This window comes from Aricia agestis, chromosome 7 (assembly GCF_905147365.1).
Source record: "Aricia agestis chromosome 7, ilAriAges1.1, whole genome shotgun sequence".
Taxonomy (NCBI): Eukaryota; Metazoa; Arthropoda; class Insecta; order Lepidoptera; family Lycaenidae; genus Aricia; species Aricia agestis.
Genome location: NC_056412.1, coordinates 12895027 through 12912119, shown reverse-complemented (window position 1 = coordinate 12912119; position 17093 = coordinate 12895027). Strand labels below are relative to the sequence as shown.

General features: G+C 36.6%; 2 protein-coding genes across 4 annotated transcripts; one reads left to right on the top strand and one right to left on the bottom strand.

Annotated features, from left to right (window-relative positions):
- The first annotated feature begins 265 nt into the window (after positions 1-265).
- On the top strand, positions 266-4438 carry LOC121728898 (interaptin-like). Its single transcript, XM_042117219.1, has 6 exons — positions 266-441; positions 649-818; positions 907-1040; positions 1301-2735; positions 3228-3374; positions 3920-4438. Exons 1-6 carry the CDS (start codon positions 408-410, stop codon positions 4145-4147), a joined length of 2148 nt encoding a protein of 715 aa, XP_041973153.1. The 5' UTR covers positions 266-407; the 3' UTR covers positions 4148-4438.
- A 2200-nt stretch (positions 4439-6638) lies between these two features.
- LOC121729168 (neurotactin) lies at positions 6639-14569 on the bottom strand. Of its 3 annotated transcripts, none has more exons than XM_042117595.1 (7): positions 14558-14569; positions 10895-11234; positions 10500-10623; positions 10047-10216; positions 9607-9679; positions 9208-9361; positions 6639-8986 (listed from the first exon to the last, which is right to left on the bottom strand). In XM_042117595.1, exons 2-7 carry the CDS (start codon positions 11162-11164, stop codon positions 7543-7545), a joined length of 2235 nt encoding a protein of 744 aa, XP_041973529.1. In that variant the 5' UTR covers positions 11165-11234; positions 14558-14569; the 3' UTR covers positions 6639-7542. The 3 variants fall into 3 exon arrangements, with proteins under 3 accessions (XP_041973529.1, XP_041973530.1, XP_041973528.1); XM_042117596.1 differs by lacking the exon at positions 14558-14569 and adding an exon at positions 11391-11508 and having other exon boundaries at positions 10895-11189; XM_042117594.1 differs by lacking the exon at positions 14558-14569 and having other exon boundaries at positions 10895-11507.
- Positions 14570-17093: the final 2524 nt, after the last annotated feature.

Below are 17093 nucleotides of genomic sequence, written 5' to 3'. Positions count from 1 at the left end.
CTGTCCGTCCGTCCATCCGTTCGTCCGTCCGGCACGAAGCACTACGCAGGTGCGGCCCGGGCATTACAAAGACCTCTAACCTTTTAGTTAATATATTTTACTGTCCATACATTCAACTAAAAATATTTATAGCTATAAGTTATAATATTCCTTTCAAGTAAGTATGGGTACAATTTTAACTACAACAATAATTTTATGCGTGAAAAGAAACGTAATTTAACGGTTTTTGAAAAAAAAAAACGCGCGCGCTTTCGTCAAACGTCATTTCAAGATATAACTGCCACCGAGTGATGTACCTACAAAAGTTTTGCGCCTCAGAATTTCTATTTTATGAATTAAATGTGTGCTAAGTTAAACTAATTTAAATAAACAGACCAATAATTTAATAATTGCATATCACTTTAGCAATGTTCTCAAAAGCTAAACGATTTGAACCCCTTGGTAAGTAAAGCATTACTCTGTTTCTCATTTCTATATGTTTCATTACATCTGTAGTTTTTTATTACCTACTAATCCTACAAATAATTTAAACAGTATTGGTTATAACTAAAACAAACCCTATAAGATTATTTCATACAAAGCTAATAATTTGTCACACCTATTTTGTTTGAAATAAAATAATTACTAATTATTTAAAATGTTTCGTAGTTCCTTCCAAAACCAAACCAAAGACACAAATAAGCACTGATTCGTCGTCTAAGACTAAAATACCATCAGCAGCTAAGCCGAAATTACATTCAGCGCCAGCGTCGAAAATAAACTTTGATTCCCAATCTCTATGCAGTTCCAGTGTTAAAAGCATCAAATCTTTTGCTACTGTAAGTATTCCTAAATCATTATTACTCCGAGTAATACTTATCAATAATTTTCAATGTACTTTACTAAGTTATTCTGTACACTTTACAGCCTCAACAGCTGAAGAACATACCATCTCAGCATGCAAAAAATCTAAAGCCGCCACTTTCTGCTAAAAGTACCAATAAAAAAGTTGATAATAAACTTCAGGATGATATGTTAAAAGCCCATGAAGTGGAAATAAGGTAAAAGTAGAACTAATGTTTACTTTATTTATCTAAACTAAGGGAGATCGTAAATGGCGGCTTTTGTGTGATCGAGTCTGCGGCGCACATACGGTCGGCATGGCGCGGCCATGCAGATTGTATGTGCGCCGCAGACTCGATCACACAAAAAGTGTGCCGTCTGCGATCTCCCTAAAGAGAAGTACTAATTAAAGTAATTTTAAAATTTGTCTTTTTAATGTGAAAATGATTTACTTACTGAATATTTCCTTTAATTCCAGAAATAAAGATTATACAATAAAAGAATATGTGAAACAAATAGAGGAATTAAAATGTGAAATTTCTAATTTGCAAAAAACACTCAAGGACAAAACAAATTCAGAAATAAATAAAATTAATGAAAACTTTAAACAAATTGACATTAACAATGATGAAGAAAATGACTTTGTGGATGAGGACAAGGAAAATATTTCCAATTTTGATGATGTGAGAAAAAATTTGGTTTATCAAATACAAAAGCTTCAAAACCAATGTAAAAGTTTAGAAGAAGAAGTGAATAGTAAGCAAGTAGAGCTGACATCACTGGAAGATGTCATCACTATCAGGGATAGCTTGTGTGCAGACTTGCAGAAAAAACTTAGTGATGTTGAATCCTGTTTGGATGAGACCCGACAAAGGCTCGAGATGGTAAAAGGTCATCATGCTCTTGCATTAGAAGCCAACGAGAGCATAAGAAGAGAGTATAAATTGGAGTTGGAGACATTAAAATCTAGACTCGACGAGGAAAAGCAAGCCATTATAAGCAAGAGCAAAGCAGATTTAGAAAACTTGAAAATAAATTACACAAATATAATTGAAACTTTGAGAAATCAAATAGCAAATGAAAAAGATGATAAAATTTATGAATTGCAAAAGTTGCTTGCCAGTAAGGAGAAAGAGATGAAAGCTAAGCTGGAGCAAGTCAATGAAGCTTCTCGGGAGAAGTTAAAATTATGTGAAATTCAGTTTGAAGAGAGGACCAGCAGCTTACAGGAGCACTGGTCGCAGCAACAAATTTTAATTAAGGAACTCGAAAATGAAGTTGCTAATTTAAATATTAAAATTAACGAGAACATAGAAAGTAAAGCTGACTTGCAAAAGAAAATAACAGATCTACAAGATGAAAGAAATACCCTAGAGTTAAACTTAGAACAGCTTCAGAGAGAATTGAAAGAAATAAAAGAAGACTCTAAAAACAAAACAACAAACATGGAGAATGAAATCAGCAATCTAAAACTTGAAATAGATAGGGTGACTAAAGAGAAAAATAAATTTGAAATGTCTCTATCAGTAACTAGAGATATTGTTCAAGTCCTAACCATGAGACTAAGGGAATCAGACAATGAAGTTGAACATTTGGAGAAACAAGTTCAAACATTGAGTCACACTAAAGATGTTTTAGAAGAAGAGCTGGCGACATATAAGAATTCACTCAATAACACCATACTAGAATGCAATGAGTACAAAGAGGCTCTAGTGAATATATTGAAATCTAAAGCTGCATTGGCCAAAGAACACAACAGAATCATGGAACATAATGTAACTCTTATAGAAAGTCTACAAAATGTCGAGAAAGAGGCATATAGGGAGCTGGGTTCGATTAAAAGTGAGCTGATTGAAGATGTCGAATTAATAAAAAAGGAATCTAGTTCTCAAATTAAAATGTTACGTGATGAGGTAAATATGACTGTAGTTAATAGACATTGTCCCATAAAGTTAATATATATATAATTAAACAAAGGCCTGAGCAAGAGAGATGTCACTATCAGTAACACTGTGTGGTAAAAAGAGACGTGTGATACATGACAGCAGCACTCTTTTTTTTGACGTCCAGTCGGCATGTGCTGCACGTTGACAATTTAATCTCATAGGAATCATGTTCAATCATGCTTGTGTAAGTGTAATACGTACACATATTTTTACACAGATGTAAACCAATTTCGGTTTTTTTTTTTTACAGCTCGAGATTGCTGCTCTATTCCACTAGGTATATTAACTTTATGCATTGTCCGTACCATTGCCTCATTTAAATTAGCGTACATTTTTCCGGGATAAAACTGTCCTACATCCATTACCAGATATAAGTAGCTAGTGTTGTGTAAGCGTCAGGTGACAGACAAATTCACGAGTAAGCCATATGCACAGCTTAATCTAATTTTTTTCTGCTAGGTGGAGAAAAAGAGGTTGTTATGTGAATTGGCGACCGAGCATGCGGGCCAAGCGAGCGCAGCGGCCGAGCAGTCGCGAGTGCTGCTGGCTCGCGCCGCCTCCGATCTGCAGAGGCTGGAAGCAGACAACCGCCGCTTACAGAGTCAGGTACACTAGCTCTTTGCAAATCTTATTATCTTCTGACAAGTACACAATTCCCATCTCTAACATCTAGGTAGCATATCGACGTCACTTTTTATGAAATAAGGGGGCAAACGAGCAAACAGGTCACCTGATGGAAAGCAACTTCCGTCGCCCATGGACACTCGCAGCATCAAAAGAGCTACAGGTGCGTTGCCGGCCTTTTAAGAGGGAATAGGGTAATAGGGGAGGGGAGGGAAAGGAAAGGAAAGGAATAGGGTAGGGGATTGGGCCTCTGGTAAACTCACTCACTCAGCGAAACACAGCACAAGCGCTGTTTCACGCCGGTTTTCTGTGAGAACGTGGTATTTCTCCGGTCGAGCCGGCCCATTCGTGCCGAAGCATGGCTCTCCCACGTGTAACTTAGACTTAAATGAGAATATTAGGTACATTTTTCCTCATAATAACCATGCGATAGCTTAGTAACCATCATTATTTTCAAACAAGTAGCTTTAACAGGGAGTTTTGGTCCTTGAGTAATTTTTATTTAATTCTCTGTTTTTGTGCTCTAGATCCAAGATCAACAGTCGCTCGTTGTGGAGTTGTCGCTGCTTCGACAAGAGAACGAGGAGCTCTCAATGAACTTAGCCAAACAAACTTCTATCATTGACAAAATGAAGAAGGAAGCTGACCAAGTGGATACTAAGCCGAAGTCTCCTTCTTTGTTTCGCAAAACGCAGAAGATTGGCAAGGAGAATGTCCAGATTGTTGTCTCTCCACTTCGGGAGCGTAATCATTGACTTGCTACTTTATTTTTTGCGACACAAAACTACCAAAATCATGTTTATTTCCTAAATTGAAGTTTATTTCCATGTTAAAAATCACGTTTTATTTATTGGTAAGCATAACGCAATGCACGTCTAAAAGTTATGGTTTTTCTATGAAATTTTTTTTGTTTTTAATTTTTAGAAAACCTCGACATGTTCGATTTAAAATATCACAACTGTTATTCTATACTGTTAAAGTGACCGGTGACGCTGCGTTAAAGTAAATAAAATCAGCCAAGTGCGAGTCGGACTCGTGCACGAAGGGTTCTGTACCGATACAGATCAAAAATAGGCTAAAAATTGTGTTTTTTGTATGGGAGCCGCCTACCTCTTGCCATTATTGATATAGAGCGAAAAAGGCCGAAAAATCACTTTTGTTGTATGAGAGCCCCTCTTAATTATAAATTTTATTTTCATTTTTTGTTATTATAGCGGCAACAGATATACACAATTTTTGAAAATTTCAGAAGTCTAGCTATAGCGGTTCTTGAGATACAGCCTGGAGACAAACTGATGGACAGACAGACAGAAAGACAGACATACGGACAGACAACGAAGTTTTAGTAATATGGATATGTTTTAGATCGCTTGTGAAACAGAACAGCAAGAAATGGAAATGCCCGTAAGCGACAAAATGGTTTTTGTCGTGTAATTTAAAAACCATAAATATTTTTATTCGGAGTAATTTTTTTACAAAAACTTTACCGAACGTCGATACTACGGTGCCTACCACCGGTTCCGCTATGCCGTTTCATATAAGCTATGGGCAATTTATTGTGTATGCTTGAACGAATCTATGTACTTACAAAATATTTTGGAAGCTTAAATCACTCTGTTGGCAAAATTAGAATCCCTGTTTTTATAAAGGTCTTTTTGATTAATTATTCTGTGTTATAAAAATAGAACAATTGTGTTATGCTATGGGTAATTCAAAGATAAAGAAACGATGGATACTTCTTGTTGAGAAAAATCGATATCGCTGCAGTCAAATTATCAAGGCGTCACCTTAAAAGTCATTGTAAAGTTGTTAAAATATAATTGGTATATTATTCAATTAACGAAATATGTTAGTCATTATAATAATTGTTTTACTACGTTTGTATTTGTATTGGACATTTTCAATGGCTTTCAATAATTTTAAAAAACAAAATTTTTTAAAATTATTGAAAGCCTTTACCTTCAAGTATTCCTAATTTTTCATCTTTCTGTTTTTGTTTACCTACTTTTAAACAAGTCTATAAGTATTGTATATTTTTCGCATTTATCTTAATTAATCTATAACCAATTTTCTATTTGACCTAGACCAATATGTTGACATGTGTACTTAATTTATTAATCATATTTCTCAAAACCTATATGGTCGCTGTTAAGCATTAGTGTCCTAACCCACAATTTTTTTTGTCGTTAAATTTTGAATGCAGTCTTGTTCTAAATCATCTAAAGAACATAACTGCATTCATAACTCAATACGTAATTTTTGTGTGGGTTAGTACACAAATGCTTAACAGCGTCCATATAAAATATGGCCAATATTTAATAATTTTGCTAATAAGAATATTTAAATGTATGTACCATCGAGGAAGTTGATTCCTATGCAATTGACAGACCAACGTTATTTGATCGAATATGTCAATTCAATGTTAATTGTGATCTGTCAGCTGGGTTTGACGTAACGCAACCAAACTACTTAGATCCCCGATTTGCATAGGATTCAACTTCTCTGATGAGAATACATTGTATTATTAGAGCAAGAGTTTGCCCAAAGATATAATTTTTATGTAATTTAAGTAACTTATTAATGTTTTTTATCTTTTCAAAAATAAAGTTTTTGCTCTTTTTAACTTTCTTGTATAAATTAACCGCTTCGGGCGGGACAGTCCCACTGTACCCCGCGAGGCCGAAAGTGTCCCACTTTTGTTAACAGACCAAACGACAATTTAAAAGTATTTTTGTGTTTGAAATGCCTGTGTAATGCCTGGAAGTAACACACTCCCATTCAACAATTAAAGTGGTTATTCTGCCACATTTTGCTTAAATACAGATAAGCACTAGACATTCACAAAATACTCAATCAATTGTATCTGAAAAAAAAATGGTCACGTTATGTATTGTTCAGACTGTCCACATCTTAATATGATAAAATATTATGACAAAGGTTTAGTCATCAGGCTCCAGCATAGACTTAATATATACTAGCATTATAGGTTTATGGGCTCCAGTGATAACAGTAGTAATGCTACTACGAATACATACTTTTTCTCGACGTTTCGGCCGTGGTCACGAGGGGACTGCAGGAGCGCGACGTCTTCGTTTGCACCGGGCGGTCTGTTCTACGACTACCCTCGAGTAGCACTAGCGACTTAACGCGACTTAAATAAGTCGCGTTAAGTCCCGATTAAAAAAGTTTAGGCTCCAGCAGGCTCCAGTGATTTCTTCAAAATTTAAAGATAAAGAAAAATCACCATTATTCTCATACATTTATTAAAGCTAACGGAAAGCATTCTATAAGTACGTGATATGTACTCATGAATTTCGATATCTAATTTGGCGACATACACAATAAGAATAAGTTACTAATGATCACATACAAAAAAAAAAACATTCCAAGGCGTTTACAAAAATTACAAAAACACGCATATTGTATACAAAACAATTTTTAGCAGTCCAATTTTATTTCAGTAAGATATTATATTGCAATATTAGGTGTGTTGTATATAATTTTCATTGCAGGCTCAAAGAACACTTGACCTTGACTCAAAATTGAACTACTAAAAAAATATTATTAGCCTCAAAACGAGCTAGCTGTGGCATCAATATTTGGTATATGCTCAAAAACTATTTTATAGTAATTACTGACTATTTCACACAATAAGTTTACGTACAAATGCTATTATGACTACATACTACAAAAGTAATACAAATTTAATATCTTTGGGTTTGTCAGACTTGTAATGTAAATCACATAATTCATTGGAAACATGGTAATGATGTGGTTATCTAACCTAAGATGTCTTATCTTACTATTGGTAATGACTAATAATAATTATAAAATGCTACACTGGCGTTCGCTGTTGAGTATCATATTGTACCACTTAAAAGTATATTTCAATTATTATTATAAACTACATACAAAACTTACAAAAAAATGTGAGACCATTCCTAATATCATTGGCGGTGGTGGTATTCAGTCTTCAATAGAAAAATGTCAAAAAGTAAAATAGTTACAAAACTTTACTAAGGACTTAAAAAATTCTGAGTATTGGAAGATTCTTCAAATATTAACTTACTTCAGTAAACCCTGAACACGTGACTCAAAATACTAAGATTCGGCAAATAAATAACTACAGGGGTTGTCAAAGCTGTCGTATTTAGTCGATATGTGCGTATCTCGGTACAATGTCCTCCTGAATAAGGAAGTCACAGGCTGGTAAGCCGTGAGCTTGGCGCGGCTCGCTGCTGACCTCTATTAGGCCGTACAACTCCACTTGCGGTAACAGCTTGCCGTGCGAGACATAATAATAAAACATTTTCTGTATAGATGATACATAGCTTCTCTGTTCCGGTGTGCTAGCTTCCAACGTTCCTAAAATAGCTTTTATGTCTGAATTAATATCTGCCAGGCCAGTTCCCGTCGGGCCGCCGCCCGCCCCCGAGCCGAGAGCCACGTACAGCGGCGTGTTGAGGCGCATCCGCGCAAGGCTGACCAGCGGACACAGCGTACGAATATTCGATATCAATTCTACCAGACCTTCATAAGTTTTATTAAAATATTTGAAAACTTCATTAGTCAGGTTTCTCTCGCCCAAGTAGCTTTCGTTCACCATTTTTTCGACAATTTCGGAAGTCCAATTCATATGCTTTTGGCGAAGCGATTTCGAGTGCCCGGAATGTTGCGTCGTACCAAACACCATCGGTTTGAAAACTTTTTCTTTTCCTTTATTCCGCGCTTCCTTTAATTCAGCCCAGCTTTCGTAAGCATGCGTCCGGAGGAAATCTCCATCTAGAACCAACCACGACCTCTCAGTTCTTCGAACGGATGGTAGCGAGTCAACATCGTTTTCTAACCATGTGTCTTGGGTGGCGTCCAGAACCTGCGCAGGCGAAATGCGGCGAAGGCATTCCACGTCATTACATTGACTTCTTTCCTTAAATTGTTCGTAATTTTTTTGCGATTGTTCTAGAGGCTCTCCAGGAAAAATGACAGAGGGCGAGGAGAGCCAGACGCGGGAATATAGTTTTTGGGCCTTTTTGATAGTCGTGAGTGCGGCCGCGAGTGTCGCCCCGGCCCGGTGACCGAGCAAAGTAACAGAGTCTTGGTCTCCACCAAAATGTTTTATATTATATTGTATCCATTGTAATGCAATCATTAAGTCGCTGAGAGCGTAGTTTCCTGAAGTCGGGGGATATTTCGAGTTTGATAAGATGTCCAGAGCCAAGAAACCAAAGGAGCCTAATCTGAAGTTTGGACGGACGAAAACGACTTCCTTGGATTTTGACATGGCCGCGGAAGGTTGCGCCGGGCTAATGCCACCCGCTAGTGTGTTCGCGCCAATCAACACGACGACTGGAAGTGGTGTATCATACCTGACATGAGGAGTGACAATATCAAGTGTCAGACAGTTTTCATCACCAGTAATGTTTCTGTTCTCGAGGGATTGAAGACATAAAGAACCCGGTTCGTGAACTTCCAAGGTGCCATTCCAGCACATTGACATATTATTTAAAGGTTTAGCATTGGCAAATCGCCTATCGTCGAGTGGTGGTGCAGCAAATGGAATGCTATAAAACTTGTAGGTGCCATCATCCAATATTCTGAAAAAGAAAATAAAACATTATTTGCAAAGCAGTTATGTACTTTTATTAACAATACCTTAACCCCATATGAAAATAATCAACACTGTATGTATAAAATTTTATTAATTTTTGCAAATGGCCAAAACAAAAGAATGTCTTTATACACAATGCAAGTAATTTTATTAGTAAATAGTTTGATAAAAATATGTAAAATAAAACAGATTAAGTTTAACAATTACCCTTCCACTAGGCCACATGTAGTCTGTGTAGTTATGTAGCGGCCGAGGCGAAGAGGTCTTTCAGCTGGTATTGCAGTTTTCGTTCCTAATATTATTGAAAGTAAAATTATGATGAAAAGCAGAAGCAACAATATAGCGCAAACAATCTTGTCATCTGAAAGAACAAAACGATAAAATAAGTCATAATACACAATACAAAAAAAATGTAATCATTTTATGCAAGTTTTATATTATCAAAGAAAGTGGGCAGATAGCAGACTTATGCAATTTAGTTTGGTTTAATCAAGAATAACCAGTCCAATCATAGAAACTTAAACAAATAACATAGGTCCCCTTTCTGCCTATGAATTTATCTATCTGATGGTATTCTTGCCAATGGTATTTGACATTATGGTATACCTTTGGTCAATTTCATTTGTCTGATTCTCTCTTGAAGTGGAAGTTTAACTGACACTGGTCCTTCCTCATCATCCTGTGAAAACAATTCCAAGAATGTACTTTAAGCCTTTTGCAACAAGTATTATAAAGAAAAACTTTTATTTATTATACCTCAAAAAAGTTACTTGATGAAGGCAAAACATCGTGCAACTTTGTACTAGATCTTTCTACTATTAAGGTGGACTACATTATAGAGTTTGTTCTTAGCTGATACAATAGCCAGGAAGAAATATAAAGCTGGACTTGTTTAGTATTCTACAGACTTGTGTACAATACATTATTATGGTCACAACTTTATGAGAAGATAACATCACAAAATTGTTAAATTTTGACGTTGAGTAGGAAGTTTTATAAATCATTTATAGTTTGGACCATGAATTGTATTTGTTGCTTGTACTTACACTCATATCCAATTTGATATTTTCCAGCCCATCATTAGCGGCATCAACTTTATCCTCCAGAGTTTCCATTGATGCTAATGCTGCCTCATTTGCATTGGTTGATTTCTTTTGAAATAGTTTTGGATATGGTAATTTGAATAAACCCATGGGTTTCTTTGTGTTATCTCCCTCTAGGTAAGAACATAAAATTTAATAACACAAAGTTACTGGATATATCACTAGTTAAATAGTAAAAAAAATTACAGCTTTCCCCTATTAAAATAAATTCTCTCTCTAACACATTAGAAATGTCCTTATTTTAAATTGGTAATGAAATCATAAACACATTTATTAATACTTGGGGTCTTATGTTCAAGAAGACTTTAACTCTAAGATATTGTGATCCAAATTTCTGCCATCGGCAGGACAAAGTTTCATGCAGTATAGAATAATATAGAATTTTTAAATACTAACCACTAGGCTCCTTATTTAAAAATTTCATAAATGGACAAAATCCAACACCAAATAATTGTTTAGGTTGTTCCTCGTCTGCTTTATCAGCGGATTTCTCATTGTCCTTTTCTATTGCCTCCTCATCCTTGAAAATATTAATCAGTATAAGTAAGAGTAAGTCAGGCAAATTACTATAAAACAGTGTACTGAGATTTTGAATAATTAGTGCCGTGCATAAAGCTCCAACTAATAACTACTGCACACAGACGTTAACTAAGCACCTTTATAGGAATTAACTCTATGCAAGTAACTGCCAAGTTAATTTCTATGTAATGTACTACTATGAAATTCTATTACATTATGTATAAACTTTTGGTGTGCCTACTTCATATTGCAAATATTATAGCAAATACTACCTTGGATTTGTCTTTGTCCGAGTTCTTAGTAAAAAAGCCAGGCATCTTTATAGCTCCTATGGGTATGAACTTTGGTTTAACCTCTCTCCCTTGCTCCGTTATATCTCCCGATAGCGCCGATTTTACCGGCCCTTCATCATTTTTCATGTTCTCTTCTATCTTTTCTTTTTCATTTTTTAGCATCACCTCCTTTTCCTCGGCTTCGATTTGTTGCTTGTCAGGAGTTTTGGTGTCTTCCTCGCCAATCTTATTTATGTCCTTCGTACTCATTTTAATGTCGCTATTATATTAACATCTAAAAATTAATTGTGCCCTTTTTCTTTATTATTTTCTAGTTTAGCTGCAAAATTTTATGAGAAGCACATCGGTCACGGCGAACCAGGCTTTACAAATTCCTAGACAATCGTAAAATAATTCCTAACGTTCCTAACAGTTTTTCAATACGACTTCGTCCTTGTGAATATAATATAATTCTTCACTAAAAACTCTTTATTACCACTTTTCACTCATTTCTGCATCAATATGTGTAAAAACCGGCTCAATTTTTTAGACAACAAAAATAACGGCCATTACGACGCTAAATCCGTCATTTGCAACTTTGCAAAATGAGCGGGAGCGAGCGGGAGAGAAGGGCAGGTGCCAGTGTTGCCAGATGGTCTCGGCGCCGTACCCCTGAACTAATTTGATTTCCCCCTAGAAATCCCCTAGATTACTTTTTATTTTAATATTCAATAAAAATATATTACTAAACTTTATTACAGCTCGACAAGGCTTTATATGAACGTGGCGAGAAAAGGAACTAACGCTTCTATCATACAAAAACGTCATTTTTGACAGTTCTTCTTTACCAGCAGCGTGCAGCGCCCATTGACATCATTGACATACGGTATTTGTTTAAAGCCTTGTCGAACTGTATTCATCTTTTCAGTATCTCGAATCTCGACCTCGATTAGTTGTTGTGGCGCTCAAGTAATCAAAAGATGGTAAAAAAATATTAGGAACGTGATATTTGGCAAAAAAACTGTATTTGACGTGTTCCCCTAAAAAATCGCCTAAATATTTTTTCCCCTGTTTTGCCCCTAACTTGGTCGAAAACCCCCTAAATCTAGGGGGAAATCCCCTGATCTGGCAACACTGGCAGGTGCCAAGCCCATTGAGGTACTATATATACTTTATCTATGGCCAGGCCGAGCCGGAGGGCTGCGTGCAGTGTTGCTATATCCGGATATAATTTTGCCAAATTAAAAAAAAATATATTATGTACTATCATGTACTTACTATGTACTTTTTGCGCGCAATGCGATACAAAAATACACGTTCCAAGTTGTTTTTTATTTTAAAGGACAGAGTACATTAAATGAAACTAAGTAGCGCACACACTTGGGCATATAGGGGAACTGCGAATTTTACGTCGTGGCCGTTTCACTATGACCACAACGCGTTGTGAGCCATTTTTTCGCTCACTGAGCGTTTTTGAGCGTAACATATACACTGCAAAAGAGGAACGCGACGTGACACTTTAAAATATTACTATCCCTTAAGAATGTCGTGTTGAGTTCTTTGAATATTTAGCTGCGACGTTTTGCAAAATATTCTAGTTTCGAACGCACGTGGGGAGGAAATAAATATTTTTCAACTAATTTGATAAAAATTGGAATTACATAAAGATAACTGTTATTTGCGGATAAATTGTTGCACTGGCAACATTTTTAAGGACAAGGCTGTCAAAGTGCATAGAAACCATAAACCTAAGAAACATACTTTCCTAGTTCCTCTTGAGTTTCCCAAGGATTTCGCAGAGCCTCATCGGCGCTGTCAGCGGTCGATGAAAATATTTGGTGTTGCAACGATTGAAAATTAGCGTGAAACCCTTTCAAAAGCTAAAACGTAAAGCTTTGTTTCATTTTATGATTTTAACATCAGATAGGACGTTTTTATTTAGACACTGCCGCTGCTCCTAGCGCTGCTGGTAATATTGCCCTGAATACTTCTGCGGAAGAAGGCTTTTTACACACACACCGCAGTGGCAGCGTGCAGCGGGCCAGCGGCCCATGGGCCATGGTACCGGTGTAAAGTGGCCCATTCACTGTCCTGCATTGCAGTCCGCCGTGCCGTCCGCCGGGTGTAGCCTGTGGCAGATTGCGGCAAATCACGCGAAACCCGAACTACGCGTTTTTACTGTTATTTTCGCCGCTCAATTAAAGTTATAAGGATTGTTGATACAGTTCCAAGAAGCAAGACTTTTTTTGGAAATTCCCTGTTCTTTAAGGATCTATTTTCCAATTTTGATTATCTCAAATAGTTTTCGAAATATTAAAAAAAACCTAAGCCCTTCTTTTTTTGTTTACTTATTTGTTTATAACTTTTTCATTTTTTTTCAGCCCCTCTTGGAATTTTGATAGAATGTTGTAGATGGTATTCCGAATCGAATGAGACCAAAATCATAATTTTCGTAAAGACTTCTATTTAAACTGAGGTAGACATGCCATACTCTACGAAATGACATTTGAAAAGCAATCCTAAAACAATACACTCAAAACATTACACACACAAACAAAAATATATCTTCGTAGCCAAAAGCGAGATGCCAATATTATTTTGTAACAAGAGTGACAAGGATGGTCCATAGACCATCCTTGTCCGTTAATAACCGAACACCATAGTCACATTAATAGACATATCATTCTGTCTACTCTGCCATAGTGTTCGGTTATTAATACCGAACGCAAGCGTAAGGGAGCATACCCATACTACGTGACCCATTTAGGGACGGGTCTTCAAAATACTACGCTCGGTCACAAGAGGGGGGAGTGGGTCTAGAGTTTTGTCATGTAGTCAATTTCGACGAGAGAAACGTCTTACGATTTTTTTTCTCGCAATTTAATACTTGACACTGGCATTTATTATGGTTATTTATATGCTATAGCCAACAGCCACTAAAAAAACAGGCACTTCTGTCACTTGTCAGGCATTTTGAAGTTTGGTGAAGCTGTAAAGCTTGGTGATCATTTATTATATTGTAGTATCCCTAAGTAGTCTGTGATTATATTTGGTGTTCGATTACAATTTCAACTACAGTCGTGACTAAAATAGCTAGTATGTGCCATCGAGGAAATTGAATCCTAAATACTAGGTAGTTGACAGAACAACGTCATGTAGTCGGATTATGTCAATTCAATGTTAATTGTGATCTGTCGGTTGGGTTTAACTTTAAACGCGACCAAATAACTTAGGTCCGCCATCTGCCTAGAAATTAATTTCTCTGATTGTTCTATTGTAATTTTAGACTATTATTATATATTATTATTTTTTTAATCTAAGAGAATCGTTACACTGGGGCGCTTGCCCAATGCCCATACAAAAGTAAAAAAAAATTTTGCTCATTCAGCGCTGCTACTTTCACAGTAAAATCACAATAAGGAACACGTACACATCCTAAAGTATCACATAGTTTTGTTACACCTTGTATAGCATAAAATATAATATTATCTTAAATATTGGTGTCAAGTATATTTTCTTTTTGGCAAACTATTGGGTATCAAAGTATGGTTTGGTGATCGTTTTTTATTCCCATATTTAATTAAGTAGTAATAATTATCTATATATTAATATTTAATACGCAAGCGAAAACTTTGTATCCCTTTTGACGAAAAATTGGGAAACGTAGGTAAATTAAAATTTGCACAGTTATAGTTTATATGGTGCATCGAGCTAATATTATTTTAAAATTGTTGCGACTTTGGTACAGGAACAGGAGTAAATAATAACTCGACTGTAGGATCAGAAGAAGTGTTTTATTCATGAAACTTACGGCTATATATACAAAATTTTACAGACTAGAAAGGGACGATACATATTAGCACAATAGAGACAAAACATAAACAAAACGATAGCGATGAAAATTGAGACGATACATGTGTGACGTGTGTTGAACTTTGAACCTCACTATCTTCCTACCCATAGTATGTCACCACATTACCCCCCTTCAAGTGAAACGCACCGTAGGTTTGCTAATGCGGCCGGACCTTGTGACTCGAACTTGCGGCTGCGTCGGCTGCGATGGCTGCGGCGGCTGCGACGGCTGCGGCGGCGACGGCGTACTCGATGTATTTTCCGATTCACATGCTTCTTGGTTAAGGAGATACGCCGGTTTTAGTCGATCGAGCGATACGACTGTAGTTCAAAGCGGCAATTGTATCTTGAAATATTTTTCGTTGCGCTTCAATACTTCGTAGGGTCCATCGTACGGTGGTATCAGCGGGGCTCGTACGGTGTCGTTTCGTACGAAAACATGGCTGCATGTATATAGATCTTTGTGAATGAACGTAGATCTTTTTTCACAGGAGCGTTGTTGCGGTTTTAACGTGGCCATCGTTTCAGTTAGTTTTCGTACAAACTCTGCATCTTCGATTTTTGATGTTGACAGTACGAAGAAATCGGATGGCACTCGTAGCGTAGTTCCGTGCCATCCGATTTCTTCGTACCGTCAACATCAAAAATCGAAGATGCAGAGTTTGTACGAAAACTAACTGAAACGATGGCCACGTTAAAACCGCAACAACGCTCCTGTGAAAAAAGATCTACGTTCATTCACAAAGATCTATATACATGCAGCCATGTTTTCGTACGAAACGACACCGTACGAGCCCCGCTGATACCACCGTACGATGGACCCTACGAAGTATTGAAGCGCAACGAAAAATATTTCATTCTTTGTTAATATTTTATCCTTTGTTTATTTTTTTCTTATTATGGCGCTTCGGCTATATAACCATGGCAAGTGACAAATAAGTAGCGGGAAAACTATGTTCTTGTAACAATTTTTAGCATCGATTTTCTATTTAGTAAAGTCCAAAGTCTAGACAAAGTCAAAGTAAAAGTCAATGCAGTCAAGGACTCAAGTCGGTCGATTCAGTAAAATGGTAGAACCTTTACTAAAACTTTCGATGGTGTTTAGGAGGGAACACAAAAGGCACGTTTCTGGAAGTTGTATCACTGGCCTATACTTGTGCATGATAATAAATATCCAATGGTTAATATTCTACCAATAAAACACATTAAAAACCCAGAACAATCTTAAGAAAATAATAAAAACACATTAACGTCACTCTTTCACATTCTAGGCTAAACTCTTCCTTCGTTTATGTCCTAAAAATTTTTGACTTAAGGATGTTAGCACCTTATTTTATTTATTTATTTAACTCAGGCGTCTTGGCCCATAATATAAATACCTTATAGACTAACATACATACAATTATACTAAAAACTAATACTAACACTAAACACGTATTGTCTGCGACGTGGGGCGCGACGTATTCGGAAGTCGTCCTCGGAACCTCCTGTAGACGACTCCAATCGGCCAGAACTCCTCCTTCTCGAAGGTCGGTAGATGGTGCGTCGAGACTCTCACCACAAAGGAGCTAAAATTCATTTAGTGGCGGGACTCCAAGCGCTCGAACCTCAAGACGAAGGTTATGGCTACCACACACGCTACGGTCTACCGGAGGGGTCACCTGCAGGTATGCCTGCGCAGGTGTCACTCGAAAGAATTGATTCTCGATTTTGCGCCGGTCGAATGCGCAGGTCCAAGCAACTGCACAGGCCTATTCCTATTTCCCACACACATTCCGATTTACTTGCGCAGGCATACCTGCACAGGTAGACCTCTCCGGTAGACCGTTGCGTGTGTGGCTAACATTAGATTGTTTTTAATTGTTTATTATTGTTTTTTTTTCTAGTTGATTTGATCTGTTATATTTTATCAGTGCAGTAATATTTTAGTTACTTAAATTTTAATATTTTATTCCTTTGTTAATGTCCTAAAAATTATATTCAATAATCCCTATACCTACAACTAAATAATATGATTTATTCAAACAAGAACCTCTTTTATGCAACATACCGTGCATGTTCGGTAGACTGCCGATTACCTAGATATTCTGCAGATTGTCTAGTAATGTAAGAATAGAATCAATTTTTTGCACTTTAACTTACCCAGAAAATCTGCAGAATACCGCGTGAATTTTCACTCTAACTGGCTTACGTAAATTAACGGTAACATATACAAACATACATACATACATAGCCTGTGAGACACATAACTCTTACTTTTTGCTTTGCTGTAGCCAGGTAAAAATTATTCATCTATTGTGAACCTGTTACCTGTGAAAGGTAATCCCTGAAGATTTATTTATATATA